This window comes from Thamnophis sirtalis, unplaced genomic scaffold (genome assembly GCF_051295495.1).
Source record: "Thamnophis sirtalis isolate CommonGarterSnake01/CBP01778 unplaced genomic scaffold, rThaSir2_p1.2 scaffold_5, whole genome shotgun sequence".
Classification (NCBI taxonomy): Eukaryota; Metazoa; Chordata; class Lepidosauria; order Squamata; family Natricidae; genus Thamnophis; species Thamnophis sirtalis.
Window position 1 is genome coordinate 63,495,075 of NW_028261385.1, and position 18,558 is coordinate 63,513,632.

An 18,558-nucleotide genomic window follows, 5' to 3' on the forward strand; every position below is an offset into this window, starting at 1 on the left:
TGATTATTTTTTCTTTTGAGACAACATTTTCAAATACATCTGCTTAACCTGAGGTAAATCAACAGTATTCAATGAGACCATTTTAAAGTGATGGTATGATTAGACACACATTTAGCATCCCATTACAAAAAATCTATTTATCAAAAGATGCATTAGTCTCAACCCAATAGATAGTTTTCTTTTTTCCATTCAGTTGTGTCCAATTCTCAGAGACTGCCTGGACAAGTTCCTGCAGTTTTCTTGGCAAGGTTTTTCAAAAGTGGTTTGCCATTGTCTTCTTCTTAGGCCTTCAAGAAAGTGACTGGCCCAAGGTCACCCAGCTGGCTTTGGATCTAAGCAGGACCAGAACTTGGAGTATCTCAGTCTGACACCTTAACCAGTACACCAGACTGGCTCTCATAGACACATTTTAGCATTGTTGTAATACCGTAGCAATAGTGATTGAACTTCTTTTTTGGTAATTCAAATCAGTGCTATTTTTTAAAAAAATAAAGTAAGAAGCATTACACAGATCTGACACCCCCTCCCCCCCAAAATAGCGTTTTTGTATTTATTCTATCTACATTACAGAATGTCATTATCCATCTACTCTATGGCCCCGTTAAGATTTATGAGGGGAAAAAACAGAAGCTGGATATGGAGTAGGTCAAAGGACTATTGTAGATGGTCACTGTACTTCAAACAAACTTCAGTTTAAAAATAATGCTTACTTTGTAACAACAATTCTTCCTTTTATGGCCACTATTACAGCTACATGCTTCACGTGCCCGCAGAACTAACTGCACGTCTTCTGTCTCCAATACAGTCTTATAAACCGCTCTCTGGAACTCTGTCAAATAACAATATACTGTCTGGGGAGAAAAAATCCAAAACAGGGGGAATAAAACAACACAAATAATACATCACAAACTAAAATATGTACCAAGCTTGCAAACTGAAGAGGTGGGCTTTAGTATTCTTTTTCAAAGATTATGATCAACTAGCACTTTATATTCAAATGATACAATCTGCTAAGAATGTGAAAGATAAACTGTTGTGATCCCTCTCAATCCCTAAGACAATGGATCTTAAATTGCTTAAAAGATCCATTTGCCATTTCCTGGCACTATTGTAGAGACTAATGCAGGCAGCAGAAATAAAAGAAAACAGCCAATTTTTAAGACTGACATTCTGAATGGCTGATATAGGAGGGGGGGATTCTTGGACAGTGGTATGACATACTTAATCCTTCCTCTTTAAGACCATGGGTGGCATCTCCATGACATCTTTTGGTCTCAACCAGCAGGATACAGATATTGTAAGACCCCTCCTGCATTTAGGCCACCCACAAAGCAGCAGCACCATGCTGTGCTATAATAATCGAATGCTATCTTGAACATATACTCACATTATCAAGAGAATGGGATAAAATAAAAGCTTCTAGATTAAAGGCAACAGAGTGACATTGCTGTTAATCTTCTCTTTAGAAAACACAGTTTAGACTGCATTATTACAAGCTTTAGCTGAAAGACAGGTATAAACAAGGAAGAAAGAGCAGCAGACAAATGTGTATCTTTATTAAATTTGGGATTGGGTGTTCTCTAAAATGTATTTCTACATTTATCAAAACATTCTAGGCAGGATAACTGAAAAGTCGTACACTTTTCATAAAGGGAACAAACAACACAGTTTTTGCATCTATCAATTCTTAATAAACTTTTATACTATAAAAAAGAGGTACAAAAAGTATGGAACTTCAATTAATTCATGGATTTTGAATAGATACAACATATTGTATGTTGGCCTATGAAGCGGTATATAAGTCTACTGCTATTGCTATTGCTATATTATACATGCATACATCTATGCATCTTCCATCAACCTATGAATGCTTCTGCATGAAAATTATTCATATATTGTTATGTTTCAGAAATATTTACTGGAAATGAGAAGAAAAGCAAAGGGTTTATTTCAAACTCTTATTTTTCAAGTCAAGCTTTTGGTTCTTTCATAAAATATCTGCCTGCATAAATCATATTTGGAATCTTCTTGAAAGATGAAAGTCTTGAGTCTTTTCCTTTAATTCCACATAATAATACAACTTACATGAATAGACTGCCACAAAGAGCAAAATCAAAACCAAAACAGGTATTTCATTTAAAGTCCTCATGACTCTGGACAGTCCAGAGTAGAAATTTAACAACCAAATTCCATCTTGATGCACTCTGGGTAGGTTTCACTCACGGGAAAATAAGAATTTTAGATGATCTGAGCAATTTAAAAAATCTGACTATTATTCTATACCTTATTTCATATGCTATATCATTAAATTGCATAGATGAACTAAGATAAATATCATTGTTTTGTAGAGATATTAAGGTAACTACAGACCTAATAAAATGTTAGAAGACTGGACTTCAGACCAATACAACCAAACAAAAAAGTTACTAGTCTGATATGGACAGTCATACAAATTGAATAAATAATTTTCTCATTTTGGCTTGGGTGTTTTTTGATTTATCCAAAGAAAAGCAAAAGGTAATTTGATTAATTTATTAAATTTACTATAGTTGGCCACTCAAAATAATTACAAAATTTTATTGCAAGAAACAATTAAACACTATTAAACAAGCATAAATTAGCTCAGTGGCCTTGCATGGGGGGAGGCCACAGAGACCATACAAACATGGGCCTGGCTAATCCCTTGAAAGCTGCTCCCTGCAGCCTGTTTTACTCCAACGTTAAATGGCCATCATAGGATTTTCCCATTTTGATGTTTAATTGTCTTATTCTATAATTATAAAAAATTAATCCTAATTTAATTTTGAACTTTAATTTTTATGTATTTTTATTTATCAGTTATATTATATTGTTCACCACCCAGATCCCCTCTTTGATACCAGTAATACTGGGGCTCATTTCTATTTTGTGAAAAAGCAGCTAGAACATATATATAAGGACTTCTGGAGATGTGTTTTTAAAAGTGGAATTTTTCAGGCTCTATGGGTATCATTATACCTGGTGAAAACCAAATACTTCATTCCACAATAAGAATCTCATATTAACTCTCAAGCATGGTTTGTCACAGTTTGGAGATACCTTGTTGCCTGAAAACTCTACATTATTTAATGGAATCAAGATTTCTGCATTTAATCAGAGAATTCTACAGGGCAATATCAGGCTATCCATGCATCAATTGAGGCTGAATCACCAGTGTGTCATACAGCAAAAAAGTGATTTTAAATATATAAACAAATCTATAAAATGAAGGGAAAATAAATGTTTCAGAGTCCATAGAAAAGTTATGGGGTGACACAGAAGGTTCATTTTAAAAAACACTTAAATATTATAAGTTGAACCTGCATAAAGAGGTGATGTGACAGTGATGTGAGAGCATGAGGATCAATTATAGAAAGCTTTTGGGAATTGTATCTAAAGTTGATGCAACAAGTTACTGAACCTAAAAAAAAACATTTTTTTTCATACTGACCCATTACCATATGAAGTGACAAAAATATGCAAACATTCCAAAAATCCATTGAGAGCAAATATTTTTCCCCAAAGAAGTGTGTAAAGATGAAATCAAGAAAAACTGAGAGGCTAGTATTTTCTAAAAAGCTCAGACAATCAAGAATGCATTCCATAGGAACAGATTTTGAGCCCTTCAGTCAATAGCTATTTCAATACATGAACTTCCATGACAAAGACAGACAAGTTTATTTTAATGAGCAGTGGGAATGGAAGATTCATGTCCCAAGATATAAAAGAACCAAAGTAAGTCCAAATCCCTACTTGTTTCAAAGAAGTCATCAAGAGGAGAATAATGCCCTCAGAATTTTCAGGGACAATAACTGCAACAATCACTTGGGTAATTTTCAGAATGGGTGCAGAACTTCCATTCATTATTTTCAATAACACTATAGAAATCTAATATAACAAAGAAATTGTGTGCACATTGCTGAAAGTCCCTGATAACCACTACAGGGCAAAGGTAGGTGCTAATAATTCATCCAGATTCTGCAAAACAAAGTGTTTGGAATTCTGTTTTTATAACATACCATTTAATGATATCACTGTGACACAGACCAAATCCTTGCAAGGCTGAAAATGCACTTATGTAAATACGTTTGATAAAACATTTGTATCAAACAGCAACAGCTAGCTGACTATGGATGATTTTGTAAAAGCTAAGCAGAGTTGGATGTGATTTGTACTTTGATGGGAAAACATTGGAAAATCCCAGCACTGGAGACTATATATAAGAAATTGGAAAATATCTTTTCCATAAAAAAAGTGATTAGAAAGTAGTATCCAGATTTTTTTTAAAAAGTGACAGGAAAATAAAGGCTTTGTACCTCCAGAATATCATTTAGCAATATGTCATGTATTCCACAAACAATTATGTTCCCTTTCTCTAGTTTCCCTACTCAAAAGTTTTACCTTCACAGAGATAGCATCTATAATTCAGGTATTCAAAGACCTCTGTCTTCCAAGTCAAAGAATATTACTGGTAACATCACACAAAAAATAATGTTTTTTTATCATACATTCTCTTGGTACATATGAAGAACTTAGAAAAATAAGGTCCCACACAGTAACCTCCAGAGTTCTTCCTCCAAATATTAGAAAGAAATGGATTGGAGTATGGCTAGGTTACTCATAGCCTTTGAGAGGAAAGAGAACCCATTTTTTCTTGAAGCCAATTATAAATGTTACAATTATTTATATTAATTAAATCAGCAATCAAGGAAACAATCAAGTCCTTTTCTAGTTTCCCACCTCCAAATGTGCTTTTACAATCCAGCACGGATCTCCAGCCCCACATACCCCATCATATAGAACTACACATGGACAGTGTAGGATACCCTAACACCATATGTAGGATACCCTAACATATCAACTATATAAATTGTACAAAATCAACAGTAACAGGAATAAACCAAGATAATAAATGGAGCTCACCCTGTCTTCTTTCTTGGGCAACTGGTCACTGATAAGAGCCTTTGTACGCCTTAAGAAATAACCTGATAGTTTTTGAGCTAGCCTTGTCATTGCCTTTCGACCTGTGGCTAGCTCTCTTTTAGTTGCAGTGTGCCGCTGGCCAAGTTCTACAGGCTCAGAAAACTCTGTCTTGAAACGTGCTTTGCTACCCAACAGCCCAGGTACAGCCCTAAGAGAAAGAGAAAACTCTTGCACTTATACAGGATATTAATTTTAGCAGGCTTCTAGAGTGAAAGAACTACAGTTGTCATTGAGTTTCATATACCAGCTGTAAGATATACTCCTTAGTCCCATCCCCTAAGGAGATACATTTGGGATGTGGGAACCATAAGAAGGGCCTTCTCCATAGTGGCTCCCTCCCTCTGGAACATCATCCCTCCTGAAATTAGACTGGCATCCCACTTTAACACTCTTTTGGAAGGCCCTGAAGACATGGTTCTGCCAGCGGGCCTGGGGAGCCTACAGCAGAATGAATCCCATTAAATGGCTGGTATGAATGTGTGTTGTCACTGGAGTGTGATGATTATTTTATTATTTTTATTTCTTTTATATCGTGTTTTTATGTCCTGTAAGCTGCCTTGAGTCACCATGTTTGTGAAGGTGGCAATATAAATTTTCTAAATAAATAAATTTATTTCACAAAATTCCAACAGGTGGACTATGTGGGCCTATACATCCCATGAAGAACCTTTTCTGCATCACAACTGAAGTGCTGCACACCCTAACAAAAAGAAGGAGGCATACACTTGGGTTTTTAGACTGCTCTTTCCTTGTATTGTGAAGCAGCATATAAATGCCTCCAACCAATGACATCAGGCATTGAAGGAATCATCTCACACATTACACAGTAATAAATGCACATTTATCATGGGCTTGTATTTTACAGTTCCATGACACACACTCACACAATGAGAAATATGTGTTCTATCAATTCTTGGCATAGACAACTAAATTTTGGTTTGCCAAAATTCTCTGTAAAAGACATCTGTAAGACATGTGAGTGCCAGCCACGCATAATACATGAGAACTTTGTTGTGCGTAGAGATAAACAAGCGGGAGAAAGGATGATAAACACTCCATCTGTGCTTGTAATATTAAATTTTATTTCACTTACCAGTCCATAACACACCAAAGCTCTTTCATGTTGTTCTGTAAAATTGTCCCAGTAAGTCCCAACCGAACTTTACATGTTAGAGCCTTCATTGTCTGAGTAATCTGAGATTTTGGATTCTTGATTCTATGTACTTCATCTGCAATGACAGCTGACCACTGTAGGCTATGAAACATAAAGAATTGGTAAACATTTTTCTAAAGTCTCTCCTTCAATTCAGTTATCATAATGAGCTAGTGCTCCTTTTTTTCATACTGAACTCATCCTATTCGCCATATATATTAATAGCTTGAATCAATATATTGCAGGATGATACCCTATTTACTGAAGGATAGGAACCATAATCTAATACACTGAATTAGTGCAGCGTGATAGATATGTTTTCACTTTTCTAATCTATGGATAAATGTCAGTCATTCAGTTTCTCTGTCTAAAGAAAAATTACAGACTGGACCTCTCTGCTTCTAGTATAGCACCTTAATCACTACACCATAGTGGCTCTCATATATATGTATGTATGTATGTATGTATGTATGTATGTATGTATGTATGTATGTATGTGTATATTTAAAAGTTTAAGGCAATACTCATATCTTTGTTAATAATTAAGGCTTAAAAGCCCGTATATATTCTATAAGCAATTTTTAAGAAGGAAAATAGGGCTTTATTTGGAAGGATGCCCAGCTGCTAAAATGAAAATACAGACAAACATAGGTCACTGAAAGAGGACCAGAAAGCAAACTCTCAGCTTTGCCTTCTACTAACAGGTATTCTTCGAGGGCAGCATTTGGTGAAAAACAAAACCCCCACATGAGAGATTGGATCCACTGCCTCACAGTATTACTGATCCATGACCTATGTAGGCTTTTGGGGACCATGTTTTTTTACAAGAGTTCACTCATGTATTCTGTCTTATTCTAAATCTGTTGATATTTTTCTAACTTTCAGGGTGAAGTTGAACGAAGCCCATGTTGCAACAGGACAGAACCCAATGCCTGAATCTATTTAAGAAAAAATGGGGTGAAGGAGTATGGAGGAGGGAATGAGGAATCTGAAAGTCTCTGGGACTCATTTTCATGTGTCTGCATGTGTTTAAGTCACATAGATTTCAGCAGACACATTGTGTACCCATGATTATATTCCTTACATACCTTTTCCTTTATCTCTAGCTATTTCAAGAATTGATAACCCCAAATTTATTTTTTAAAGCTTCATATTCAGTAGCAGTCATTACAGAAAGTTACCTGTTAAGCTCATTCAAATAAAGGCGAAGTGCGTCATAGGTTGTTAGCACAATTTCACATTTTCCCAGCTTGATTCGATTTAACTCGTGCTCTTTTCTGCTGCCGTGCAGAACTATAACCTTGAAGTACCCCCAAACATCTAATTCTTCTTTCCAATTATAGAGCACAGAAAGAGGGGCCACAATCAAGAAAATCTGAAGCAAAAGAAACATACGATACTGCTGATAAATAAAGCAAAAAGTATCCAGAGTGCAAAATTCTCACACTGTTACGATTTTCAAATGAAATAGTTTTCAATTGTTGCAACGAAAATGAGAGATAAATTCAGAAAAAACAGCACATTTATTAAGATGTAGATATAAGAATATTTTTGAAAATGGAGTTCAGGGTATGTTTTATGGCAGCTCTAAATAACACAGAACGATCAAATTACATGCCACCTACCAGCATGAGCTAAATCCAACAAATGCACAATTCCTTTCCCTATATTTCGGCAGCCAACATTAAAAACGGATGATTTACTGAGTTACTATTGGCCCTACACTGCATCACTGGCAAGTAATGATCCTATCAACAGAAAGTTGTTTTCATAATTATAGCATCCCCAGGCTGTTTCTGACCAGAATGATTCTTTTTGGCTCCTATTACTAACAGAAATAAAGTTACAATCAAATAAGCCATAGGGTCACATGTGGACCCTAGAAGCTCTGGAAATAGTCCCCAAATCCTTCTCCACATTGCTATTGAAATATTATTTTGAATAGAGCAATATAAAAATAAAGGTCACATAGATATCAAACTCCTCTTAAAACTTTATTAACTTAATTTAATCTAAAAGAAATAGAATCAAATATATGTTATTATCTTGTGCTAAGTTAAGGAAAGGAAGATCTAACAATAAAAACAATCTTTGAAGGCATTTTGGACAGCAAATCAGACCTAAATACCAAGTGGGATTTTTCCCACAATTCACAAACATGTAAGATTCAAGTCAGCCTTTGTTACCAGCATCTATATTGAAGTTATTATAAATCCTTGTTAGATCAGTGCCTAAGAATATCTGCTATAATGTCTCAAACATAATGCCCCTGTTTGGCACTGAACGCTTTGTAATAATATTTGTATGGAACACAAGACATTTCATTGCTATTGTTTTTTTTCTCGAACAAAAGCATCTTGAAATGTTTAAAAAAAATATAGTACCCTAACACACACACCCCATACACACACACACACACATAATTAAAAACAATAAAGAACCGCATACAGGGCGAGAAAAGAGGGGAGAGAGAAAACAAAAGCAGAAATGAAAACCATTCAACCAGCTTTCACAATGAAGTGGCATGAGTGAAGAGATCAACAGAAACCTTAAGATTTAACCGTTAGTGAGGTGCACTATGTAGAGCTCAGAGTCACACGTGATCCCTGGAAGACTTGGGAACAGCCTCCAGATCCTTCCCAAAATTAGTACTGAAATATGATTTTGAATAGGACACCACTGAAATAATGATTGCATAGATAAGGAACATCCCTATTAACTTTAATTTTAATACAACCAAATTTAGTTTTTCTTTCAGCTCCTCTTTCCATTGCTGCCTGCAGCGCATCACTTAGATGTTAGTCCACCCAAAAGCGGCAGTGCTTTGCCACAATAACCCAGTATCTAGTTGAAGTACGAGAATCCCTTTCTGCATGAGCAAGCTCAGTTGCATTAAGTCAAGAGGCTAACGATTTCTCCAGTTTCAAGAGAAGTAACAGAAATAATTAAACAGAAAATTCAAATCAAATGAGAAAAGGAAGAGATTTGGCCAGAGTTAATGTCAGTGAAATTAATCCTCAGTATATTTCTGCATAGAGCCATTGAGCCTAGATTTGCCAAAGTCTTCTGAATAATGAAATGACTTATACTGCATTGGATGGAAACTAATCAAGGAGAGAAGCAACCTAGAATAAGGAGAAATTTCCTGACAGTTAGAACAATTAATCAGTGGAACAGTCTGACTCCAGAAGTTGTGAATGCTCCAACATTGGAAATTTTTAAGAGATTGGACAATTATTTGTCTGAAATGGTAAAGGGTTTCCTGCCCTAGCAGTAGGTTAGACTAGAATACCTCCAAGGTTCCTTCCAACTCTGTTATTCTATTTTGTTCTGTAAGTCTAATTTCCTAAATTGATTTCCACTTCTGGGACCATCACACAATCTCCATTTGGGAAGGCCACATGATGGAGTGGCAGCTTCTTCCCAAAAGTGGTGTTTTGGGGGTGGGGGAAGTGGCCCGAACCATGGGAGTGGGAGAAGGGTGTGGTACCCAGAGGAGCGGGAAATAGGCCCAAGGCCTGCAGGGACCCACCTGGGTGGAAAGTAGGTCCAAGGATGTGGGATCCAATAGGATGGGAAGCAGGCCCACTACCTGCTTGGCAAGCAAGAAATAGGCCCAAGGAATCCAGTAGCTTGGTATGGGAAAGGATAGGCCACAGAGCTACTCCAGCATCACTATCATCAGTTATATGGCCAAGAGTTCAAATTTTGTTTACATGATCACAAGGGCATTGTAGCAGCAATAATTTTGGATAAAGGATTATCTGCAAAAACTTTGATTTTAGAAAACAGATGGAAGTAAGGGTTGAGGTAAATTTGAAACAAGATTTTGGAATTACTTATAAAGAATCCTTCTTATGGGAAAATGTTTTTGTTTGAATTCTTTAAAAAAAATCTTTCAAAATTGGACATTAGAGGAAATTAGAAGGAATAGCAATTTCAATTAAAGGAGAAGAACATTCACATTCAAATTACTAATACAGAATGAAACAAAATATTCTAACATTTGATATATTTAAGACCATTTTTGAACAATGGATTCAGAAGTTACTTTTAAGAATGTCAACCTCTGCTGATATACTTTGTTTAAAAGATGCTATGGAAGAGGAAATAAAAGTATTAACTGACATGACTGAGACTGATTTGAAAGTGGATTTAAAAAAGAGAGGCTACAAAATGAAATGGAAAAAGATTTACACTGAACTGATAAAAGGGCCAATATCTTAATAATGAAAAGGAATGTACAATTAATAAACCAAGAATATTACCTTGATAATTTTCCTATACTAAATTTAAAGATACAAAGAAAAAAATGAAAAATCAAGTTCTAGGACATTATTTGAAGAGACTAATGATCAAAACTATTAGAAGTAAAAGGAAGGAATATAAAACTGATTTATTGGATCAAAATTAAAATAGATATGCTTTTATCTCTGGTAACCATTAGTGGACTTTGGCTGACATCAGAACTAGAATTATGAGGTTTCATTAATTTGTTTATAGATAAGAGAAGAGGTATGGGGAACTAAATTTGTTACTACATGTTATGGTGAAGAGGGGAGTCATTACTTTATATATTTCTTTTCATTATATTATTATTTTTATTTTATATTTTTTTCTTTTTTTCCTTTTCTGCACTTCATTCTTTTAGTTTTCATTTTTATTGCTGTAAATTGTAATCTTTAATAGAATTACTATGGAAAAGGAAATAATGAAGATAATTTCTAGGCAACATTTTATTATATAAAACTGTACCATATAAATTTTAAACTTCCCATATCATGTAGTACACAGTTGCAAATAGTGGTATTTAAATATTTGGAGATATTAGCAATGGCTTCAAACATATTAGAAGTATTTTGAACTTGAATTAACTACACTATCTTTCAAGCAGAAAACGCTTCTAAAATGCTCAAAATAGCTGTTTCATATTTGGGCTGGGGCATTTTATACATAAAATGGGGAAATCCAATTGTCAAAACAGTTCGTTTCAAAGGCTACTAGTGGTAAATAATGAATGGGCAAAGATAAACTATTTGGAAATGCTCAATTAGCCGGGCTTTTGGTTGAAAGTTGCTGAAGGAATTGAAACAAATCATCCATCTTTTACAATATATTAACTTCTATTGTTATAAATGTATAAATTTATGCAATGTAAAATTCAATTCAATTGCTTTTATTAGCTGCCAGATTTGGAGTACTAGAAAATTAAAATATCTTTCAGTACTATTTAAAAATCTAAAACACTATTTTAGATGAACAATTAATTCAACACAGAGCTTTAAAAATTTTAAATAAACATTAAATTTATTCAGATTTGATTGACATTTATTAAATATATTAGCAAATCTTTTCCTAATAAATTAAATTTATTAATGTAATCTGAAAATAAATATTGAATGTAGATGTTTATTATTTTTATTTCAACTACCCATAGTCGCTGGGAGTCAGGCAGCATATACATTCAGTCAATCAGTTTTGCCTTATATTTCCTTATGCAGACACACAATGTTTAATTTCTTTTCTTGTCTGTTTGTTTCTATCAATTATTATTTTTTTGTAGGAGAAGGAGTGTTGGAATCTGAGGGATGGAGTTAAAAGAGGTATCAGTCTAGAATCCCTACATAGCCACAAGCAGACTTAGTACAACCTCCCTTGAATTAAGTTTGTCCTAATCCAATTCTAAGCAGGTATTAAGTGTTAGTTGAGAAGATTCTCATGGATGTTTTTTTAAAAAATAAATCAGCTTAATTGAATCTTCTTATGTGTGGACCACATGGTCTTTTGTGCCTGACATTTTTATCTCTCTGTCTTTTTTTACTGAAAAAAAAAATTCAAAGAAGAAAGTATTAAATGCAGCCCCTAATCAGTAACCACTCATCTTAGAAAGGGGTTAGGATAGAAAGCAAGAACTTGAAAGTGACATAGTTAGTAACTGCCCACCTGAAGTGAAAGCATAGTGCAAGAAACATCCAATCAACACAACTGGTGAATTCCATTAGATGCTCTTCAAGTCTTACTAGAAATATACACTATTTTCCAAGCAGCAAATTTAATCATTCCTACCAAGCGATTTCTATTTGAAGTTATTATAAAAAACAAGTCAAATTTCTGCATTTACACCTAGATTATAGAAACCCAGTGATTAGAGTTTCCTCTCAACAAATCATCTTTTATTTTACTCAGCAAACACTGTCATTCATTTTCCGGTTAAAGATTAATTATACTACATTTTCAAGACACTCAAATATAAAGGTATTTAAATGAAAGGCATACTTTCTTTGGAACAGATGACATTTCTTTTCTCATAGTTCGTAGTAAAAAATCAGGCATATTATTTTCAATATCTGCACGTGTTCCCTTTTTCTTTAGCACTGCAGCCAGAAATGAAATAACCTAGGGAAAGCACAGAGGAAATGTTCAAAGAACAGAACAGAAACAGGCAATGAATGAATATGCAACTATATTTAAATCCACAAATATGAAGAATGCAAACTAGTGGGATTTTGATAATGGGAAAAATGGCAAAAGGATATTTTGCATCAATCAAAATCAAGTTCCAGAACAAATACTGTGTTTCCCTAAAAATAAGACATGGTCTTATTTTCTTTTGACCCTCGAAATAAGCACTTGGCTTTATTTTCGGGGAGGTCTTATTATTTTTGAGGTGCAGGAGACAGTGAGCATGACCACCTCATGGCTGCTCCTGTGTTGCAATATTTTTGGGGAGGGCTTATTTTAGCACATGAGCTCAAAAGCCCAATTGGGCTTATTATCTGGGAAGGTCTTATTTTCAGGGAAACAGGATAGCAAAAAAATGTTAAGATTGGTCTTCAAAAAATGTAAAGATAATCAACATCAGTACAGAAGCCCATTGAAAAGGGTTCATTTGCAAGACTACTGTATGTTAATTTAACTACACATATGTATGCTGGTTTCAGTCTCTTGTACTATTTAAAAGCAGCATTATTCATAATTGAGTTCATAAAATTGCCTTAAAACCAGACTTTTAACTTTCAATCAGGTGAACACATTTAAAAATGCTTATGTTTAAAAAGAAACTTGCCCTGCCAATATATGTGTATTTTCTTTCAACTTACAACCAAGTTCAAAGGAATTCTGTTTTCTCATTATAACAGCTTCCTACAAAATCTGTTTTTTCATTATAACAGCTTCCTAAAAAATCATGCAAGAAACTTTTATAGAACGTTCAAAGTAAACAGAGTGTGGTAAATTATACAATGAAATTGTAAATTGAAATCAATATACAATTTAATCTCTAAATTTCACACAGAATACTGTTCTCTCTTGGACATAATGAGTTACGGTATCTTTCTGAGAGATAATAGTTATTTTTCCCTATGTGACAATAAATTAAAGCTATTTTCTTCAGATAATGATTTTGTGCGATATATTATGAAGACTGATATCCAGAAATAATGCAATTATATTTCCAACAGGTAGAATAAAAAGGCATGCAGCAAACAATCTTGATTTTTAAGAAATATATGGAATTTATATTTTATAGTATATACATTTCCTAGCTTGTGATTAAAAAATTTCAGTTTCATCAACTGTTTGATTTCCAGGTTTATTTAGTATCTTAAACAGTATGGAAAAGCCAATAAAGATACTTCCAACTTTCCAATTATCAAACTTTAAACAATTCCATAAGGCTTTTTTTAAAGCCAAAATAGTGAAAGATACAAAATCTCTAATATTGATCTGTGTGAAAAAGTAAAGTTTTGATTTATTAAAATGTTGATGCTTAGCTTTTTATAAATCAGTTATCAAAACTGCCACTTAGAACTATGCAAGTATCCAGAACCAAACTAATATAAGTATTTTTTTTTCTCTCTGTTAATGTTCTTATTAAGTCCCTGAGAAAATTTTATAATAAGATTACAATTACTTGATTTAAACAGTATGGTATATTTTGAAAAGGGAAAAAAAACTTTAAAGTTCTTTTAAAGGCTTCTCCTAAACTCTATGCCAACTTGTCACTGCTGTGTTTAATTCATCGCCCATCAAAAATAATGCAAGAAGCAATATACTATACAAGATAGCAAAAAACTCACAAAGAAAAACAAAACTATATTCATATTCAACTGATTCATTTATATCTTCACTTCCCCTAAGATTGCACTGTGAAGACCTACACAATTTAGTTTTCTAAATAAATAATTTGGATGCTTTATTCAATTTGAGAAATATTGTCAGGACTTTTACAGCAAAAGGAGAAGGCAGAAATACCTGGATTGTTTTCCCAAGCCCCATGTCATCTCCAAGAATGCACCCACTTTTACGAACATAATGTCCATGGAAAAACTGGACCCCCTCTCTTTGATAATCACGTAGGTATCTATTAATGGTATAAGGGACCTCTTCCCCATTGTTGGACAGCTCAAAGGCAACCGTCGGTGATGGCAAACTTCGGTCTGGGAAATAAGGCTTTTCCAAATCTTCATCATCGAATATTAAATTCTTCTTTGTAGTTTTATTTGTTTTGATCTGGGAGAGTTTGGTTGTAAGTATTTTCTCTTCCTGATTTTTCCCAGTGGAAACTGAGGCAAAACACTTCCCATTGCCATTTGTTTCAAAAGACATTATAGTAGCATCTCAAAACTTCCAAAGTTCAGGAAAAGGTGCAAGACATCTATCTCCAACATGCCACTGCTCTGTTAAAAGCACATGCGAAGAAAATAACATTTCAGACTGAACAAAAATGCAACAAAACTTGGAAAGAAATCCTTGCTGAAAATAACACTGGAATGTAAATGTTTTTACAAAGTACTAAGCTTTTGTCATTATCCATGCTAAGGATCAAGCAAGATATACATTTGAATAAATAAACCACTAAAATAACCAAAACTGTCAATTTGACAAATGCATATTTCTCATTGTTTGTTTACTGCATAATCTTCAACTTATTTTAAAGAAGGCTAACTCTCAAGGGATAAATTCCACAGAATAAAATTAAAGACAATATTCAATATAATACTCTTATATGTGGAAATGCCCATGAACATGTTTTTGAGTAAATACTTTAAGAATTGTACCAGATTACCAACCAAAGACTTACCACTATTTTTTCTATACAATACAAACAGATGCTGAAGCTCACAACACCTAGCAATTGCTGTAAAAAGGCTGCTGGAGATAAGCATTAATAACAGTAGGCCAATTACCACCTTATAAGGCTTGAATGTATTTAACTTCTATTTAAAATTACCCTAACCCTAATCTTTAACATCTTTAATAAAACTCCTGTTATTCTACACCATCCATAATAGTATACATTTCCACCATGTTCCTCTTAAATCTTTTTCCAGGTTAAAAAGACCAGATATCAGCAAAGGCCATGGTTACCGGATTTTGTTTTCAGCGCTTTATGAAGAACTAGTCTTAACCGCATCACTGGCAAAGAAGGTGGATGAAGAATTAGAATGGAGAAGTCCAATTTACTGTTTTATGGCGATATATTGGGATTTTTTTTCTGGATTCCGCCCCCCCCCCTTCAGTCCCCAGTCACAACTGTTCTATTTCTAAATATGAATTCAAAGTCCCATTCAGTTTTCAAAGAATTATCTTGCTAAAGAACAGAAAATCAATGGGGAGTCCTGACTTTCTCTTGTTTTAGAAATAAAATGATCCTCAATTAACAACTGCCTTGTTTAGTGACTGTTCAGACTTATGACACCACTGAAAAAGTAGCTTTACAATCAGTCCTTGAACATAAGGCTATCCGAGTGTCCCCACAATAACGTGATTATGATTTGGGCACTTCACAACCAGCACACATTTACAACTGTCGCAGTGTCCCATGGTCAGGCTTCTAACAAGGAAAGTCAATGGAGAAGCTGGTAGGGAAACTTGCAAAGGACCTATCATGTGATGTCACTCTTAACAACACCAGGTCATTTACTTAGCAAATAAAGCAGAATACATGATGTTTCACTTAATTAACACATTGCTTACCAATGGAATTTTCAGTCTTAATTGTGTTAAATGAGAAATTTAAAATGCAATAATGATTAGACAGCAATTAAAATGCAATATTTGTACTTTTACTTTTGATCTCTAATGTCCTTACATAAGATTGAAACATCGATTCCAGCATTACTATATTCTCTCTTTCAAGGTAAGTAATAAAATATAACTCATCTCTAGAAGTCACATATTCCTAATTATATGTAGTAATATATCACCAAATGCCCATAAAATAGCGTGGGGGGGGAGAATTAAAGGAACAATATGTATGCCATCAAGGATCAAACAAAACCCATACTAAAAAATTTTAAAATGCAAAACAGGTAGGCAAAGGGCATAGCAAATGCAATGCAAATCCATCTGACTTTTTGCCATTAAAATCCTGAACATATCATCAGAGAAAGAGGGTTGTATATGCATATCACTAGAGAAAGAGGGTTGTATAATTGCAAAATCTGTCCAAATTAGAGCCAATTATGTTTATAAACAATCTTCAGAACATTCAAAGTATCAAAGATTGCTCTGTGTGCATTACAAAATCATATTACTATTACTGTGTTAATACTCTGCCTAGATCTCATTACTACCAACTCTTAGACAATCATAAATACTTCATTGATTAATAAGTTAAAGACACCCACAAACTGAACTCACTTCTTTAGCAACATAGCCTTCTGTTTACTTGCTAGCAATGAGTAAGTACTTAAGAAGTCATTTCTGCCTTCTAGATTTTTTTTTCTTTCCAATCTTGCCCACAGTCCTGTGATTCCCTACTGGTTTCACATCCAATACTAACCAAGCCAAACTCTATTTAATTTGCCACCTGCTAGACAATTGCTAGTAAGCTATATGCCACCTATTCAATAGCTAATAGACTATTTGGGGAAAGAATCTGAGATGAAAACAAAGCCCCAGCAACTCATGCAATATTGTGATAATTTGGTCATAACACATTCATACTGTTTCAACTGGATATATTCCTAAAATACAATTCCTGTTCTTGCACATGATACAGCTCATGTTTTTAACTAATGCAATTTTCTGGGTTTCCAAATACCTACCTAAATTATAAACTTCAACACATGAGTAGCTTGCACAACACAGTAAGGTAAAATTGATTTGTTTCTGGTTTAATGTGTTGAGCAAACCCTTCTAAAGGATCACAGAAAGCTTACCTGATTGGCTTCTTTTTGCTGTCTTAGACATAATGAGGTGTCTATACAGTACTCTGTCAGGGCTTAACTTTAATAGCTTAAAAATGGGTTGGAGTTCAACTCCCAGAATTCCTCAACCAGCATGTTGGCATAAGAATTGTGGGAGCTGAAGTCCACGCATCTTAAAGCCACTAGGGTTAAGAAACAATGTATGAGACAGAGGAAGGCAATTTTAAAAAGCATTAGGGTTTTATTTGAGTTGATTTTGAGCTGCCATCTCCCACCTGCAATCATCCAAATAAGGCAACATTGTGACAAAGTGACACAAAAATATTCTAACTACCTGCTGCTACCTACTGCTTATCCAGACTTTTGGAGTCAGATATGATCATCCTTGCAAGTTCCTGTGTACCCTTTTAGGATGTCTCAGGCATAAATTTTGGGAGTCAAGTCGCCTATCCTTTCTTTCTGAAAAGAATGCATCTGTATATGTGTATCATATACAAACTGCGCACTGAGACGTGGTAGACATCTCCAATCTTTTGACTTACTTCATCGAGGCTTTATAGGCCGACTTTGTGAATGAAGTCCACTCAGAAGGCAGCAAATCCCCCATACACGTGTATTTATGCACACAGACCTATAAGACATTTGTTTAGAAGGTCGGAAGCAAAACAAGACATTAGGATACATGTAAATAAACTCATGCTGCCCGGATCTCCGCATTAAAAGTTGGCTATTCTGAAATATTTTTCCTCGGGCGAAAATTTCTGCTTTCAAACGGCTCTTTAAAGTTTGAGAACTTTAAACCTATCTAAACGGCGCTCGCTTTATTGCCATAAGCCACCCTTCCCACCGCTTTCCTACCGGTACCACCATCTAGTCGCAGCCGATGAAATCTCGCGAGAGTACCTTTCAGTTCGGCATCAGGTCTCTAAGAAAGGCTATTGGTGGCTGAGCCACTCTACTTTCGAAAGGAAATCACCATAGATGTATAATCGTAAAGAGTCACTTCTCAGGAGATGCATCCTACAGAGAAGTCTTTTTTTAAAACCTTTTCCTGGGGACTGGCCGCCCGTGGCAGCGAAAATCTTTTCAGAGTATCGAGGTGACTCTAAAATCTATTTTTGTCTGCAAGCGGGGGAAACAGAGAGCCGATTCGGTGCAAATAGAATAGAATAGAATGGAATGGAATAGAATAACTTTATTGTCACTTTGAATGTAAAATAATTGGCATATATTAAAATGAAATTACGTTGC

General features: G+C 34.6%; 1 protein-coding gene across 3 annotated transcripts in view; it reads right to left on the bottom strand.

Moving 5' to 3' along the window:
- ERCC6L2 (ERCC excision repair 6 like 2) overlaps nt 1–18,190 on the bottom strand; it is a 58,335-nt gene extending 40,145 nt beyond the window's left edge. The window contains exons 1-7 of one of the 3 annotated variants that reach the window (XM_014069620.2): nt 17,850–18,190; nt 14,408–14,832; nt 12,431–12,550; nt 7,336–7,529; nt 6,095–6,256; nt 4,942–5,149; nt 711–851 (exon numbers count right to left, since the gene is read on the bottom strand). In XM_014069620.2, coding sequence (XP_013925095.2) covers nt 711–851; nt 4,942–5,149; nt 6,095–6,256; nt 7,336–7,529; nt 12,431–12,550; nt 14,408–14,761 — 1,179 coding nt within the window. In that variant the 5' untranslated portion in view covers nt 14,762–14,832; nt 17,850–18,190. Of the gene's footprint in view, nt 1–710; nt 852–4,941; nt 5,150–6,094; nt 6,257–7,335; nt 7,530–12,430; nt 12,551–14,407; nt 14,833–17,655 lie in introns of all 3 variants that reach the window. The other 2 variants (XM_014069618.2, XM_087715916.1) reach the window with 2 other exon arrangements.
- Between the last annotated feature and the right edge of the window lie 368 nt (nt 18,191–18,558).